General features: G+C 34.3%; 2 protein-coding genes across 2 annotated transcripts; both read right to left on the bottom strand.

The window, feature by feature from the left end:
* Positions 1–2,917: 2,917 nt before the first annotated feature.
* Positions 2,918–6,946, bottom strand: LOC109179726 (LRR receptor-like serine/threonine-protein kinase GSO1). The gene is made up of 2 exons (XM_019329215.1): positions 5,633–6,946; positions 2,918–5,200 (listed from the first exon to the last, which is right to left on the bottom strand). Exons 1-2 carry the CDS (start codon positions 6,915–6,917, stop codon positions 3,222–3,224), a joined length of 3,264 nt encoding a protein of 1,087 aa, XP_019184760.1. The 5' UTR covers positions 6,918–6,946; the 3' UTR covers positions 2,918–3,221.
* A 768-nt stretch (positions 6,947–7,714) lies between these two features.
* Positions 7,715–12,558, bottom strand: LOC109179835. The gene is made up of 6 exons (XM_019329313.1): positions 12,511–12,558; positions 11,999–12,378; positions 10,990–11,918; positions 9,683–10,900; positions 8,062–9,598; positions 7,715–7,724 (listed from the first exon to the last, which is right to left on the bottom strand). Exons 1-6 carry the CDS (start codon positions 12,556–12,558, stop codon positions 7,715–7,717), a joined length of 4,122 nt encoding a protein of 1,373 aa, XP_019184858.1.
* Between the last annotated feature and the right edge of the window lie 4,286 nt (positions 12,559–16,844).

Consider the following 16,844-nt stretch of genomic DNA (forward strand, 5'->3'; position numbering starts at 1 on the left):
TAATCTATCAATCTGCCACATCAGGGAATAAATTTTAGGGAGAGATGTGAAAATACATGGAGTAGAACTCGAGAGAAAATCCAAGAGGATTAAGAAGTAATTTCCATTCTAAATTGTTTAACAAATTACTATGACAAGACACATAAAAATAATATTATAAAGGGTGAAGTGCCAAATAACACCATGAACCAACAACGAAATGTCATCCCGCACCCTAATCTTACATAAGTGATTATTCGATTCACAAACTAAAAAAAATTGTTCATCTAGCCTTTTTTACAGGTTTCCCTGTTGCCTTGGTGACATGGCTCCGGTAAAAATATGACGTGGAAGCTGATTGTGTTTATTTATAACGGAGTCTTCTTCTTCTATCACAAAGCTATTGTATATGGGAGTCGTCTTCTTCTTCTTCTTGCTATCGAAAAGCTACAGAGTCGTCTTCTTCTTCTTCCTATCGCAAAGCTCCAGTTCCTCCGTCGAACCCACAGCTCTACAAGATGTCTTCTTTCTCAACTTCATCACGTGTTAGAGTAAATATGGAGTACGAGCCTAGTGTTTGTTGTAAATATACAGATTAGGACCACACTATAGGAGATTGTCGTCGCCTTTAGGAATTTAGGGTTTCGAATTATGAATACAGATTAGGGCTTAAGCATGCGATTAGGGATTTGTGTTTGAGATTATGGCTTTCTCTTCGCGATTAGGGATTTGTGAATTAGGAATGGGTAGGGTTTCTTCAGACGTCGATATGAAGGATTGAAATTGCTAACATCTTCTGAACGCAAGCCTCTTCTAGCTGAAAAATTCTTCTGAGCGTGAGTTTCTTTTGATTAACACTAGTGCTTTGACTTTTCTACCAAGTCTTCTGTATGGTTTAAATATGTTTAATTTGCATTTCAATTTTGCTTAATAATTAAACTCCTAAATGAATGCCACATGTACAAAACAACACACGTATCTGCCAAATCACCTCCACATCACCAACTTATTACCTTTAACTTGAAGGCTGCCTGTAAAAAAGACTAGGTGAACAAATTTTTTTAGTTTGTGAATCGAATAATCACTTATGTAAGATTAGAGTGCGAGATGACATTTCTTTGTTGGTTCATGGTGCTATTTGACACTTCACCCTTTTTTTTTTCTCTTCTTCTTTGCCTATAATGTCCATGGCTAAAGAACAACCTACCCCTTTCCCACCAGTTGTTCCTGCCGGTGTAATAAACCTTGACGCTGCAGATATCGGCAGTCTTTTTTTACCTTCATTCCGGAGAAAATCCCTCATTAGTATTAGTTTCTGTCCTTTTGGATGAGACTAACTAACACAACACTATTAACACTCGTCTTTCCACGCGGTTATAAAGAATATGATAAATATTATATTGCATATATTCATTGAAGACCCATGCATGTCCTTGTCCTATTGTTAAATATCATATACAATGCTTGTGGTTTTCAGTCATAGACGTGACAAGTGAAAAAGAAACAAATAAATATAAATTTCCAAGTATATAATTTATTTTATCAATTATTCACCATTAACTTGGACAAAGTACTTGCTAGGTCCCTGTACTGTAATATTTTGTTCAATGTAATCCCTATACTTTAAGATTTAGAACAATTAAGGACAATACTTAACACTGTTTACCGTTTCTATTAAGTTTGTCCATATGGCGTTCGAAAAATATATTGTTTCATTCTTTAGCCTAGACGAATTACTATTATTTTATGCCACATCACACAATCTGACATGGCAAATCCAATGCCATGTGGACAAACTTAACTGAAAAAGTTAATGGTGTTAAGTATTGTCCTTAATTGTTCTAAATCTTAAAATACAGGGATTAAATTGAACAAAATTAAGGTACAAGAACTAAATTGAACAAAATGCTACAGTACAGGGACCTAGCAAGTACTTTGACCCCAAACTTTGAATAAAATAACATTCTTTAATTATGGATTATGGTGAAACTTTCTTATTTTAGTTTAAGAAAAAAAAAAAAAAAAAAAAAAACCAGGAATGATGATTGAAACTGACATCTAGGCTAATTTCTTCAATTTGAGAAATGGCATGATTATCGATTTTAAAAAAAAACATGTGATGTGCGGGATGACATTTCGTTGTTGGTTCATGGTGTTATTTGGCACTTCACCCAAAAAAAAATTAAAAATGCTCTGATACCATGATGAGATTTAGTAGTGAAATCGAAAAAGAGTTTTCATTCAAAGAACTCGATCACGATCAGAGAATGATACAATGAAGACTATAAATAGTAGCCTATACAAACTACCTGGAACTATTATTAAGCAAAACAAGTTAACAAATGAACAAAATAATAGGTCCAAACAATGGGAAAAGCTTTGGCACGTGCATGTGCTCTAATAATCAAAGACAAGGGATCTCTACTAGAATTAACGAATATAGACAATATTGAATCTTTGCCTTTTTATTTTTATACTTTAATTTTTAATTTTTAATTAGTCTCAGAAAATCACTAAACTAAAATTTTAAATTATATTGTTTAGTAAATTAATATGACCAGACACATACAAATAATATTATGAATAAATAAAAACCACATCACAAAATTAAAATAATAATAATAAGAAGAATATATAATATACAATAGTTTTTCCATCTTCTGAAATTTTTCAATTTTCTTCTTTTTATACTTTTAAATTTTTCTTTTTTTAAATACTTTTAAAAAGATTAAGGACCTTGTGGTCCAATGGTACCAACTTTCTCTCCTATGTGAGAGGTTATGGGTTCTCGCCTTAGTGAAGGGGAACTATTAACTTTTTGTGCACTCAAAAAATATATACTTCAGCAAGACTTTCAAATTAAAATTTGAACTTATCTAGTATAGACCTTCACAAGTTATTTGATGATATACTAAAATTCCTTGTTTTCATCTTCTGATCTGCTTCTCTGAAACTTGATAGCTCTGTTTTTCAAAGCAATTGCTAGCAAGCCTAGCATGCATTAATGCATAAATTCATGACTTTTCTAATTTATTAGTACAAGATAACAATATTCACAAGCGATACTCTATATTTATAAGATTTACAAACCAAACACTAAAATCACACAACAGAAAAAAATGGGTAGAAAAAAGACAATTAAAACCACAACCATATAATAAAAGATACTATACATTGCTCCAAGGTTGCTGAAATTCCTCATGTGCCTGCTCCTTCTTAATTGTTGCATCTCCAGTCCACTCTCAGTTCCCAAGCACTAACCTTATAAGCCATCGAGGTTTTCCATACTTAAATATGAAATATCCCATGGCAAAACCAAATGGTATGCCACAACAGTATCCAACAACAACACTTCGCCATCCAAATCCAATCCCAAAATGTTGTGAATCCTTCTCATCCGGTGCTTGCCCTTCACCCTTTTCCTGGCACTTTATTGATAGCGGTAATCCACATAGAGCAGCGTTTCCCAAATAGGAATCGTTGCTAAATGTGTCAAATTGTGTGCCGTGCGGTATTGGACCAGAAAGATTATTAAAAGAAAGGTTCAGTACAGCAAGAAATGTCAATGATGTTGAAAGCTGTTCAGGAATCTTACCCTCCAATTGGTTCCATGATAGATCTAATACCTCAAGAATGGTCAAATTTCCCAGTGATGATGGAATACTGCCAGTGAGGTGGTTATGCGACAGATTGAGAAACCGAATGAAACGAAGATTTCCTAAATATCCTGGAACTTCACCTTGGAAGCTGTTGTTGGATAAATCAAGGATTGTGCAAATATCATAATGCACCACTTGAAGCTCCACCCCTTTCCACACTAGGCTTATTGAAGCTTCATAAGATGACAGCCTTTCATCGTCATTTGCAATCTGCATCGCTTCAAAGTTCTCCATATAATATCTTGGCAAAGGACCATTGAACTCATTGTGTGAGATATCAAATATATGCAGCTTTGGGAATGGAAGTGTAGTCTTTGAAGTGCATATTTCACCATAAAAATGATTAGATCTCAATACAAGAACACGCAAATTAAGAAGAGTATCTAACCAATGAGGGAATGAATCACGAAGCTTGTTGTTTCCAAGATCTAAAAATTTAAGATTGTTGCAATTTCTCAAGCCTCGAGGCAATGACCCTCCCAATTGATTGTCATTTAAATTGAAATACTCCAAGATGTTTCCTTTTATGCAAACTCCTGGAATAAACCCCTGAAAATGATTTCTTGCTAAATTAATAACAGTAAGGTCCTCGCTGAAGTTCACTAAACACCGAGGTAGTGGACCATGTAAATTGTTGTCTGATAGATCAAGAAATTCCAAGGAACTCAAACTGCACAACCATGTCTCAATTCCATAAATCAAACTTGTATTTGTTGTTTGATCTGTGTCATTAATAACTGTTGGAGCTGGAGTTGGAGCTAACTTTCCTCGAAGCTGGTTTTTAAACACAATTAAAGTTGTCAAAAATTTCAACTTTCCTAGGCATTGAGGAATTGGGCCATGCAAACTGTTGTTGGATAAAATGAGCACTTCAAGAGAAGGATGAAGATTGCATAGTGATCCTGGAATACTTCCTTCCAGCTTGTTGGAGCTAAGATCAATATATCTTAATGAGGATATATTTCCAAGGCACCATGGGATCAAACCTTCCAAATTATTATAAGATAAATCCATATCCTCAAGGGCAAGAAGATTGCATAGTGAACGTGGAATACTTCCTTTCAGCATGCTTGAGTAGAGAGAAAGACTTCTTAATGAAGTTATATTCCCCAAGCATTGTAGAACTGAACCTCCCAAACTATTGAAAGACAAATACAGATCCTCAAGGGAAGGAAGATTGCAGAGTGTTCCTGGAAAATTTCCTTGCCCGGTCGTGGAACGGAGAGAAAGCAGTGTTAATGATGTTATATTCCCCAAGCATTGTAGAAATGAACCTCCCAAACTATTGAAAGACAAATATAGATCATCAAGGGAAGGAAGATTGCAGAGTGTTCCTGGAAAATTTCCTTGCCCGGTCGTGGAACGGAGAGAAAGCAGTGTTAATGATGTTATATTCCCCAAGCATTGTAGAAATGAACCTCCCAAACTATTGAAAGACAAATATAGATCATCAAGGGAAGGAAGATTGCAGAGTGCTCCAGGAAAATTGCCTTGCCCAGTGTTGGATTGGAGTGAAAGATGTCTTAGTGAAGTTATATTTCCCAGACATTGTGGAACCGGACCTCCCAAACTATGGATAGACAAAGCTAGATCCTCAAGGGTATGAAGGTTGCATAGTGTTTCTGGAATATCTCCTTGCCCGGTCGTGGAACGGAGAGAAAGCAGTGTTAATGATGTTATATTCCCCAAGCATTGTAGAAATGAACCTCCCAAACTATTGAAAGACAAATACAGATCCTCAAGGGAAGGAAGATTGCAGAGTGTTCCTGGAAAATTTCCTTGCCCGGTTGTGGAACCGAGAGAAAGCCATGTTAATGATGTTATATTCCCCAAGCATTGTAGAAATGAACCTCCCAAACTATTGAAAGACAAAGATAGAAAATCAAGGGAAGGAAGATTGCAGAGTGTTCCTGGAAAATTTCCTTGCCCGGTTGTGGAACCGAGATAAAGCCATGTTAATGATGTTATATTCCCCAAGCATTGTAGAAATGAACCTCCCAAACTATTGAAAGACAAATATAGATCATCAAGGGAAGGAAGATTGCAGAGTGCTCCAGGAAAATTGCCTTGCCCAGTGTTGGATTGGAGTGAAAGATGTCTTAGTGAAGTTATATTTCCCAGACATTGTGGAACCGGACCTCCCAAACTATGGATAGACAAAGCTAGATCCTCAAGGGTATGAAGGTTGCATAGTGTTTCTGGAATATCTCCTTGCCCAGTGTTGGATTGGAGTGAAAGACGTCTTAGTGAAGTTATATTTCCCAGACATTGTGGAATTACATCACCTAACAAATTGTAATTTAAATCAAGGACTTCAAGGGAGTGAAGATTGCAGATGATTCTAGGAATATTCCCATGCGTCACCTTGAAATCTAGAGAAAGTTGTCTTAGTGAGGTAATATTTCCAAGGCATTGAGGATTCAGACCACTAAACTTATTGTTAGATAAATAAAGCGTGTTAAGGGAATGAAGATTGCATAGTGTTTCTGGAATATTTCCTTGCAGCATGTTGTCCATGAGATCAAGGTAGGTTAGTGAACTTAGATTTCCAATTGTAGGAGGAATTGACCCATAGAAATTGTTGTCACCTAGGTAAAGTTGTTGAAGCTTTGATAGCTTGACTAAACTTGTTGGGAATGGCCCATGGAAAAGATTCAACCCACAATAAAAAGTTTGAAGGTTGCTCAAATTGGTGAATATTGCTTCTGGAATTTGGCCAGTCAAAGAATTGTCATACAAGGAGAGGGAAGTAAGGTGTTGAAGATGGCTTATTTGGGAGGGAATAGTACCACTAAGACGGTTTTCTCCGAGGTCCAAGAACCGGAGATTTGTTAGTCTTCCAATCTCTGGTGGTATAAAGTTTACAAAACGATTCATACTGAGGTCCAAGAAAACTAGTTGGGAGAGGTTAGCAATTGCATATGGAACTGATCCAGTAAAGCTGTTATTATGGAGGCTAAAACGAGTGAGATTTGGAAATGAACGGAAATCAAGACTTTTAAGTGTACCTGAGAGACTGAAATTGTCCAGCTTAATTTTATAAACAGCTCCAACATTGTTGCAAGTGATGCCCGTCCAATTCCAACAAATGTTGTCAAGATTAGCAATGGACCAAGAATGAAGAGGATCAGTATGAGTATTGAATTCATCAAGGGTGTTCTTCCATTTCAGGAGGGCTCTTCCCACAGTTGTTTCAGAAGTTGCAGTCTCCAAATGAAGTGAAAAGAGAAGAAGAAAATGAAAAACAAAAGAGAGCAATAATATATGACAAGTGGCCATCTATGAGATCAGTATGTTGTTTAGTTGTGGTGTGGTGTAGGTGAATGTGTGGTAAAGTAGGCTATTTATACGAGTGGCAGTGGAAGTCTGCAAAGTTGAGTAATTAATGGGTTAGAAAATACTTAATTGGACATTGTCGTCAATGGAAAAACCACGTACTGGACAAGGATATCTCTTTCAATTCTTTTCTTTCTATAATTTTCTTATCACAAGAAGACTGGTAAATTAAAATTTTGACAAATAAAAATCCTCAACCAATATATTATATTTAAGAGAGTAAAACGTTAAATAATATATAGATAATATTGAACCATATTATTTTTTAGCAACTGACTTGGATTGAATCTTTTTTTTTAAAATGGTAAAAGTGGTAAAATTTAATGTGAAAATTTTACCATAATCGAGAAGTAAATTAACGCTTATATTTTTAATAAATTTCATATAAAAATGGACCGTAATTTAGCCAAAGTTGGTAGTAAGAAAATAAGAAAATATTAAATATACACAATACGGAATCTCAATTTCTTTAATATCATATTGTAAGAAGACGTTTATAATAAAATTCTAATTTGAAATAGACTACTATCTCCAAATAATAATAATAATAATAATAATTTTAAATTGTTATTATTATTATTATTATTATTATTATTATTATTATTATTATTACTATTACTATTACTATTACTATTACTATTACTATTACTATTACTATTACTATTATTAGTACTAGTAGGTGCACCCGCGCGATGCGCGGCTATATATATAGTATGATATATATACAGTATAGAATATAGTTATTTGAACCTGAAAAAATGTGAAATGACTAGTTGTGATTTTATTACACATTGATGAATATAGTAATTTTATTATACATTGTTGAAGACTTAATTGTTGAAATAACGTGATGCATGACTACCTATATAGTACATATTATATTACGTATAATAATATAATAATAATAAGAAACCTAGTATTTTAAAAAATACTAAATTTTAAATAATAAATTGTTGAATGTTATTATACATTATTGAAGACTTCTTTGTAAACAACATTTTTAGTCGTACTAAGACATGGTACACTTTCCCCACAAATCAAAATTTTCAAACCCCTGGGGTTACTAACTCTTGAAACAGCTACGTACAGTTGTCCATGGTTAAAGACAAGTTTTTTCAACAACAACCCAACTTTAGCAAGCGTTTGTCCTTGACTTTTGTTGATTGTCATGGCATAGGATAACATCAAAGGAAATTGCTTTCGTTGAAATTTGAAAGGCAATCTTGGATCTGACGGTGTAAGTGACATCCTAGGAATCAATACTCTGGTTCCTGCATTTGTACCGCGCATGATTTGGCCTTCCAACACATGGTCAGCCAACCTTGTAACAATCAACCTTGTACCGTTGCATAATCCTAGTGTGTGATCAATATTTCGCAATAGCATAACAGGTGATCCAACTTTCAATGTCAAAGCACGATTTGGTACTCCAGAACATCTCAAGGCATTCAAGAATTCGGGAGTGTGCAAATCCGCTAACATGTCAACATTGGCATCTGACTTACACACAGAATCACAACTCAAGTATGTCTTACCCTCAGAAGGATTATGATCATTCATGTATTGTTTAACGGCATCTACCACATCCAATGTTGGAGCTAAAATTGCACTACGATTAAGATATGACAAATCGGCAATTCCCAGTCGGAAATTAGGGAAAATGCTATCAACAATTGTAGCAATAGGGTCATCTTCGCACTTCAACAAAAAATCTTCTGGAACAGTAATCTCGGACTCCCCATCAAGTTGACACCCAATAATTCCATCACCTATATTAGCTATCCATTTTGCAAATTCCTCGATCTCCTTGCACTCGTTTTCTGATTGAACACTCTTCAAACGTAGATTCTTAGTCAGCCTTAGGACTTTACAGGATTTCCATAGATAGGATGAGCTAATGCTCGCTCGAACTATATCCGGTCTAGTACCCTTTGGAATGACTGGTAAAATTTGCCTGAAATCGCCCCCCAAAACAATTGTTTTACCACCGAATGTCATATCAGAACTCCTTGGATTTATGAAGCGCATCAAATCCCGCATAGTTCGATCAAGGGCTTCAAAGCAGAATTTATGCATCATTGGGGCTTCATCCCATATTATCAACTTTGTTTGCCCAAGAAGTTCCGCCAGTTCACTTCCGTTACGTATGTTGCATGTGGAATCTTCATTAACAGATATCGGTATAGCAAACCGAGAATGTGTCGTCCTCCCACCAGGTAATAAAAGCGAAGCTATGCCGCTAGAAGCTACATTTAACACTATTTGACTCTTAGACCTTAACGCGGAAGAAAGTGCTCGCCACAAGAAAGTCTTATCGGTCCCTCCATAACCATAAACGAAGAATAACCCCCCTTCCTGGCGATCCACGTCAGTTAACACTTCATTGTATATTGCCTTTTGTTCGTCTGTTAACTGCCTTACCAATTCTTGATTCTCTTTCTCCTGCTCGCCACAATCGTATGCTAATTCTTCTTGAATAAACCTATTTGCAATAACGTTTAAGGCACCAAAATTTGCCGTTGGCATTTCAGGATAGTCCTTCAAACTCTTACCATGATTAGATAATAGCTTCTCAATCTCTACTAAAGCAAAGTTCATTTTGCGCGAATCGGTCAACACAAAATCTGCATAAATATATATTAAAATTTGGTGTTATAACACAACTACGTAAAACTTGACTTAATAATTTTTTTAAAATGTACGATTACCTCTGTTCTGCAGTTGTCTACGGACGTTGAATTGTGCATCGTCTGATAGATGTTGCCAAACAGCATGCCAAACTATTTCCGGTTTCCCCATGCAACTGCTCATTAGCAATGTCACGAACAATCTCCTAAATTGATCTGCTGACGTCCAATGACTGGCTTCATCTATTGCATCAACATATTCGTTGTCATCATCAACTAAACCCCTTGCATAACACGCATCTCGGAATGAGTCATATTGCACCCCATTTACAGTCCTAATATCTTCATAACTTTTAGGGCCCCAGATTTTGTTCAGCAAACACCTCAAATAGAAAATTTCACCAGTAGTTGGCGGGACATAGAATATACGTCCTATTGAGAATCCTTTCTTTCGTGGCAACCATTTTCTAAGGTCTTTCTTCCAAACGAATCTTGTTGGCATCTCAACATAAGTAAGCTCTCTCGCATCGGGATATGTTTTATTAGCTTCAAACCATTCCAAAAACATGCTCTGTGCTATCGTAGGTCTATTCACAATGTTCTCAATAGCATCATCATCCGCAAATATCACACTCTGTTGATTAGGAAGGTGAAAGCTTAACCTTTCCACTGAAGGCGCCCGAAGTTGTATATCAAAACCAAACAGACGCCAAACTGCTTCACACAGGGATATGTACCTACAGTCATAGTACATATTTATCTCATCTATTGCTTTGCCATTCTCGTCATCATTGCCTGTTTTGTAAAATTCGGCGGTTACCCGATCATGACCCTTGTTAACATACTTGAACAGGTAATTGATTGACCGTGACTGGTTGCACCACTCGACATTTATATGAGCCTTGTACTTGAGCAATAAATATCTATTGTGCGGTACCACATACCTATTGTCCAAAGCGATCCCGTTCTTTGTAACTACACTGCCATTGTCTCTCCTTCTATATACCGGGTAACCATCGTCATCAAATGTAGAACTGTCAACAAATCTCTTAGGAAAATGTTTAGAGCATCGCGCATTTACCATACATGGAGAATTGGTCCTCGCTTTTCCACATGGACCATGCATCATAAATTCCTCTACCGCTTGGTAATATTCTGCATCTTTCTTTTCATCTGGAATCTCTGCGCAAATTATGTTGTCTAAAGTAAGAACTTGCCTAACTTCTTTACTTTTCTCCAAAAAAAGTAATATATGAGCATGCGGAAGACCTCGATTTTGAAACTCAATTGTATATATGACTGCAACAACATAGACATAAACATCATAAGGTTAAGTAATTACATAAAATTGTAACAAAATTCATTTCAAATAAAAGGACAAATATTACCTCCAGCCACAGGGCCAAATAGTTTATTCTTTCGACAAACAGCTATCAAAGCATCCAACTTAATCTTGAATAACCGGCATATTATGTCCGGCCGATCTTCTGGCTTCAACCTTTGATCTTGTAAAAAGTGTTGCACCTCAGGCCACTTCGGATTGCATGTAAAGGTTATAAATAAATCTGGGTATCCAATCCATCTACATATTGCCATTGCATCTTGGTAGTTTTGTATCATGTATCTAGCACCACCCGTAAAACTTGAAGATAGTATTATTCTGCGACCTTGGGCTGCAGGGCTTACTTCACCCCTTGTCAAAGCATCAGTCAATCCACTATAACTCTCACACCTTAGGCTTTTTTGGTGTGTCCTTATATAAATTAGTCTTCCAGACTCAACCATTGCGTAGCCATCTACAACAAACTGTTGGAACAACCGCTTTGCAAATAATATGGTACTCGGAGCTGACTGTCTAGACTGTATGCGGTAGCAAAAAAACTCCCTGGGACTAATCCTCTGTCTACCACCTGAAGAGCGCTTGCCTACTACGTTCGTGAATGCAATGTCCTCCCGATAACCGTCTTCGCCATATGGGAACAAAATAGGGTATTGCAGTGGTAAGTATGAAGGGTTTAATTCACTTATCCTCTGTAGGTGGCCACCCTTCGATTGAACAATAATATCACGCTCTCCAATACTGGTATCTAGATCTCCGACAATTAAAGCTGCTACTTCAGAAACTTGAGGCAGGTTATATGTCCTAGCATCTCTAGTTCTTTTTCCCAACAACTTTATTTTGACTTCGGCGCATGGATTAATATCCAACTCAGACATAGCCATCCGAAAAGACTTAACCAAAACATTATTTTCATCAAGCTCTTTCTGAATGACATTCACTATTTCTACATGAATGTCATCTTGCTCACCACTACCCCTACAACAACATAAACTTGGCATTGATATTTATTTAGATAAATAATAGTATTTAATGTGTAATTAAGCTAACTTGTTTACCTCACAGCATTTATACGGTTGATCTTTTCATTTGCCGTGTCGTATACATATAACTGGGCAAAATGAGGTTCTTTGCCTTGTTCTGGAAGTAGAGTGCCCATTAGGTGATAGTTTTGACCACTTAATCGAAAAATTGGAGGTGCTCCCCCCTTGTTCACGTTCTTGTCAATTTTTCCTCCCATGGATGTGAAGCAGAACATGTTGTTGTAGGTCCTAATGTTGTGTAAAAATTCTTTTGATAATTCGTCATTGCCGAAAAAGAGATCAAATATACCTTTTGGTGGCAACTTATTCTCCGGCAACTTGATCTTCCCATTGTTGCAACACAACATAAACAGTGGAGATGTTTTTGTTGACAAATTCTTTTTCCTTTCTTCAAACTAAAACAAAGCCCTACAATGGACACATTTATTTGTTGCATCACCAAAATCGCAGTATTGACCTGAAACCAAATATATACAAAATGAAATACTGATTGATATTTTAAGGAGTTATAAAACAAATCTACATACCATGTTGTGGACCAGAGCATGTCCCAATATCGGAGGTCTGCCTAACATCGTTACTCAATATATTTGCATCTGAAATTAAAATACATTTAAAAATCAATTTTAATAGTTGAAGGTTTGCATATGTACTTTACTTATAGTTCTTTCAATAGCCAGTAGTATCTTCTTACCAGCTATGTACGTATTTGGTGCGTCGATCATTGTAGGGTTACATTCATCTTCAAAGGCAGATAGCAAGTCTCTTGTTGTTACATGGTCTTCGACAATTGCATATTTATGTAATGGTTTACGAATTGCCAATTCATCTTGTGTTATCGTCGATGCAGGATTTTCTTTATCTACAAAAAGAAATTGCTGGCAATTCCTTGCACCTATCTGTGTATTGGACGAACGTACTGTACACATACGTAATATTAGACAAATTTAAAGTATAACAATATTTAAAGTCACATTTAATTTAAACCACTACATTTTAGGGGACTATAAAAAAAATATTTGATAGCACATAATAACAAAATAAATTATAGAAGTCTTAATATTATAAATTAAGTACACCTAACATTACAACTTATGCTAGCGTAGAATATGAAATAGTAATTTCACTGTATAAGTATTATATTTTAGTGGAAAAAATAATAGGTAGACCATGGTCCACCACAATCTGTGCACCTTAAATAGAATTAGAATGAAAAAGTATATTTCACTAAGTAGAATCCAACAAATTGATTACACATAAGAAAAGAAATTTAACTATTTTAACGAAAAATTAGAAATTGATATTAAAAAGTAAATCATATGAAGACAAATTAGTGAAATTACAATTCCATACTGAGTTCTATGGACCATGAGTTACATTATAATTAAATTCACAATGAATGTATATCAATTCATCTTAGGGGATTTACCGTTAGTGATGTTACTCAATGGTGTGATATTTTCATACAAACATCCTCCAAGGGGTATTGAGGAAGGATTAGTTGTCGTACGTTGGTCTTTAGCTTGAGCAGCATTATTCGTAAAAGATGAGTTGCCGAAATAATTTTCTGTGATATAAAATATAACATTAAACTAAGAAATAATTCCAATAATTAGAACTCGAAACAATTCAGTACACATAACATAAATATTTGTTCAATTGCACAACATTAATATGTAATCGAATAGAATTAGGTAGACCATGGTCAGTAGATATTTGTGCAACTTAATAGAATTAGAATGTAAAAGTATATATCATTAAGTACAATCTAATCAATTAATTACACATAACAAAAAAAATGTAACTATTGTAAAGAACAATTAGAAATTGATATTATGAAACATAAATTACATTAAAAAGATAACATTTAATTTGACAAACATTGTTTAACAATTAAAACTATAAGGATATTTAAATTCACAATGAATGTATATCAATTCATTCTCGGGGATTTACCGTTACTGATGTTACTGAATGGTGTGATATCTTGAGACAGGCCACCTCCCACCGAAATTTGGGAAGGATTATTTGGCGTATGTTGCTCTTTACCTTGACCAGCATTAGTCCTTAATGATGAGTTGCCTAAATAATTTGTTGTGATGTAAAATAAAAAATTAGAAGACTATAATAACAACAGTAATTACAGCAGTTTAAATTTTATAAATTAATCACACCTAACGCTATTAATTATGTTAGCCTATAAGTTGAAATTGTAATTGCTATCAATAAGGGTTACCTAATAAGTGGACCAATTATTAGGTAGACCATGGTCCACAAAATTTTGTGCACAATAAATACCATTAATTAGAAAGTATATATCATTAATACCAATCAAAGTATTATTGTGATACTAAAGTATTCCATGCAAAGTGGTATGGTCCATTACTTACATTATAATTATACAATTTAATTTTACAGTCATTTTTTTCATAATTAAAAAGATAAGTTTTTTAAAATTCACAATGAATGTATATGAATTCAACTAAGGGGATTTACCGTTAGTAATGTTACTTAATGGTGTGATGTTTTGAGACAAACACCCTTCAAAAGGAATGCGGGAAGGATTTATTGCCGAAGGCTGTTGTTTTCCTTGAGCAGAATTATTCCTTGTTGATGAGTTGCCCAATTCATTTTCTGTGATATAAAATATAACATTAAAATCAAAAATAATTCAAATAATAAAAATTCGTAAAAATGAATTACACATAACATAGTTCAGAGTACAACAATAATTTATAATTGTTCAAGATTTGCCTAACATTTATGAAGAAATTAGTTGTTGTGACACTAAACACACCTAACGGATAATGCACTTATGGTAGCCTATAACCTGATGAAATTGTAATTGCTATAAACAAAGATTACAGTTTACTGGACAAATTATTAGGTATAACATGGTCCACAAAATTGTGTGCACAATAAATATCATTACAATGAAAAATAATATATCTAATTAATTACACATAACAATCACACCATTAAATAATATGAAGACTATATGTATATACATATATATATATATATATATATATATATATATATATATATATATATATATATCTAGATATTTATTTATTAATTTATATCTATAAACTAATTTAAATCTATTTATCTATTTATATAACAATATATATATATATATATATATATATATATATATATATATATATATATATATATATATATAATATAATATTATATGTTTGTTCGGTCGGAATCTTCTGAGAAGAGGAAGAAGGGTGAATACCCTTCTCCTTCGCATGTCTGAACCGATCTGTTCTTCACCCTCTCAAAAGGCTCTTCCGATCTCTCTCTGTCTCTACTAAATCTAGATCAGTCCTTAGTCGTAATCTCTCAGTCAACTGTTCTTACTGAACATTGTTTCCGGAGAAATTGTAGTCTGGTCTAGATGAGCATCTCCCCGATTCTCAGTACATAATCGCGATCTTTCATTTTCGTGAAAGATCGTAGTGTTCAACAACAGTAAATGGTGGAAATCGCGCTGCAGTGAAGCTAATTTTCAACTACAAAGGTTAGTGTGCGTTAAATTTGCAGTCAATTTGTTTAGGGTTTCCTATTTATCACTGTTGTTTGTTCTAAACTTGATCTAATTTTCTGGATCTAAGCATGCATATCGACAATCATAGATAAAATCTCTTAATTTCAGATTTGTATGATTCATAGCAATTAGGGTTCTAAGTAGTATTCTTTGTAGTGTTGCTATAAAAATACCCAATTTAAATTACTGTAAACTGTGTAAATATCATGTTCAAAATGCTATAGCTATATTCTTATTCACACAAATCCTAACCTGTAATCGACTTTATCATGTTGTTTTTTATGGACATACTGGAATTATTTGAGGAGATGTAGAGCACAAACAAAATCGCACAGCAAGAGGGATGCTACAATGCAGCTTCATTTCAAGTATGAAAAAGATAATTTTCGAACTTACCTTTATTTTCCTCACTTGGTTTCCTTTTGATGCCTATAATTGTTGACTTAGTGATTTTCCACATTGTACTGTCTATTGTGTGTACTTGAAAATGTAGATGTGAATTGTCTATTTGGCTGGGGTCTGAAACTGGAGAACTGTGTTGGTAGTTAGATGGGGCATCTTTCTTTAGATGGGTTCATTGTAGTTTACTTAAATTTTGCCTTGATTTTGAAAATAGGATTGGAACTGAAGAGTTTTCTGTTAATAGTAATGATAGCTATCCATCAATTATATTTAATGTTTAGAGAATGTGTTTCTTTCCCTAAGAATGATTAACTTTTACTTAACAGGCCAATAATTCCATCGTCTTCAATTTCTTTAGATAATTTGTAAGAACATGTAACACACACATTGATTCTTTGGTTCTAAAACAATTCAATTGTCTGTTATGCCAGTCTATCAAATTATTTTTCTAATTAAAGTAGATTCTCAGTTTTTTAGTGAACACAGTAATGTTAATTACTTTTAAAATCTTGAATTTAGGTGCTGTTATCTACTTTCTTTCTAAATGTGCTAACAAATTTCTTCTATACTGGTGTTGTTATTATTTATTCTGAACACAAATTCTAACCTTTTTATTTGTTTTTTTTATTCGCTTTAGAACAAAATTATCCAAGCTGTGGAGTAATTGAAGAGCAGCAAGCAGAAAATAAGCAATATGGTCATATCAGCAAATAGGTTAAGACTCTATCTTGATTTGCCTTACTTTAGATGACTTTGTATTGTTATACTTGCATAGTTTGTAAGTTTGTTCACTTTACTTTGTAAGGCAATATACAGTTTGATTTAAAAAGACTTTTTTCAACAAATGGTCCTCAAGTATAGACCAAGTTCATCTGTTTTTACTTTCATTGTTGTCAATTT

The sequence above is a fragment of the Ipomoea nil genome, unplaced genomic scaffold, assembly GCF_001879475.1.
Source record: "Ipomoea nil cultivar Tokyo-kokei standard unplaced genomic scaffold, Asagao_1.1 scaffold0980, whole genome shotgun sequence".
Classification (NCBI taxonomy): Eukaryota; Viridiplantae; Streptophyta; class Magnoliopsida; order Solanales; family Convolvulaceae; genus Ipomoea; species Ipomoea nil.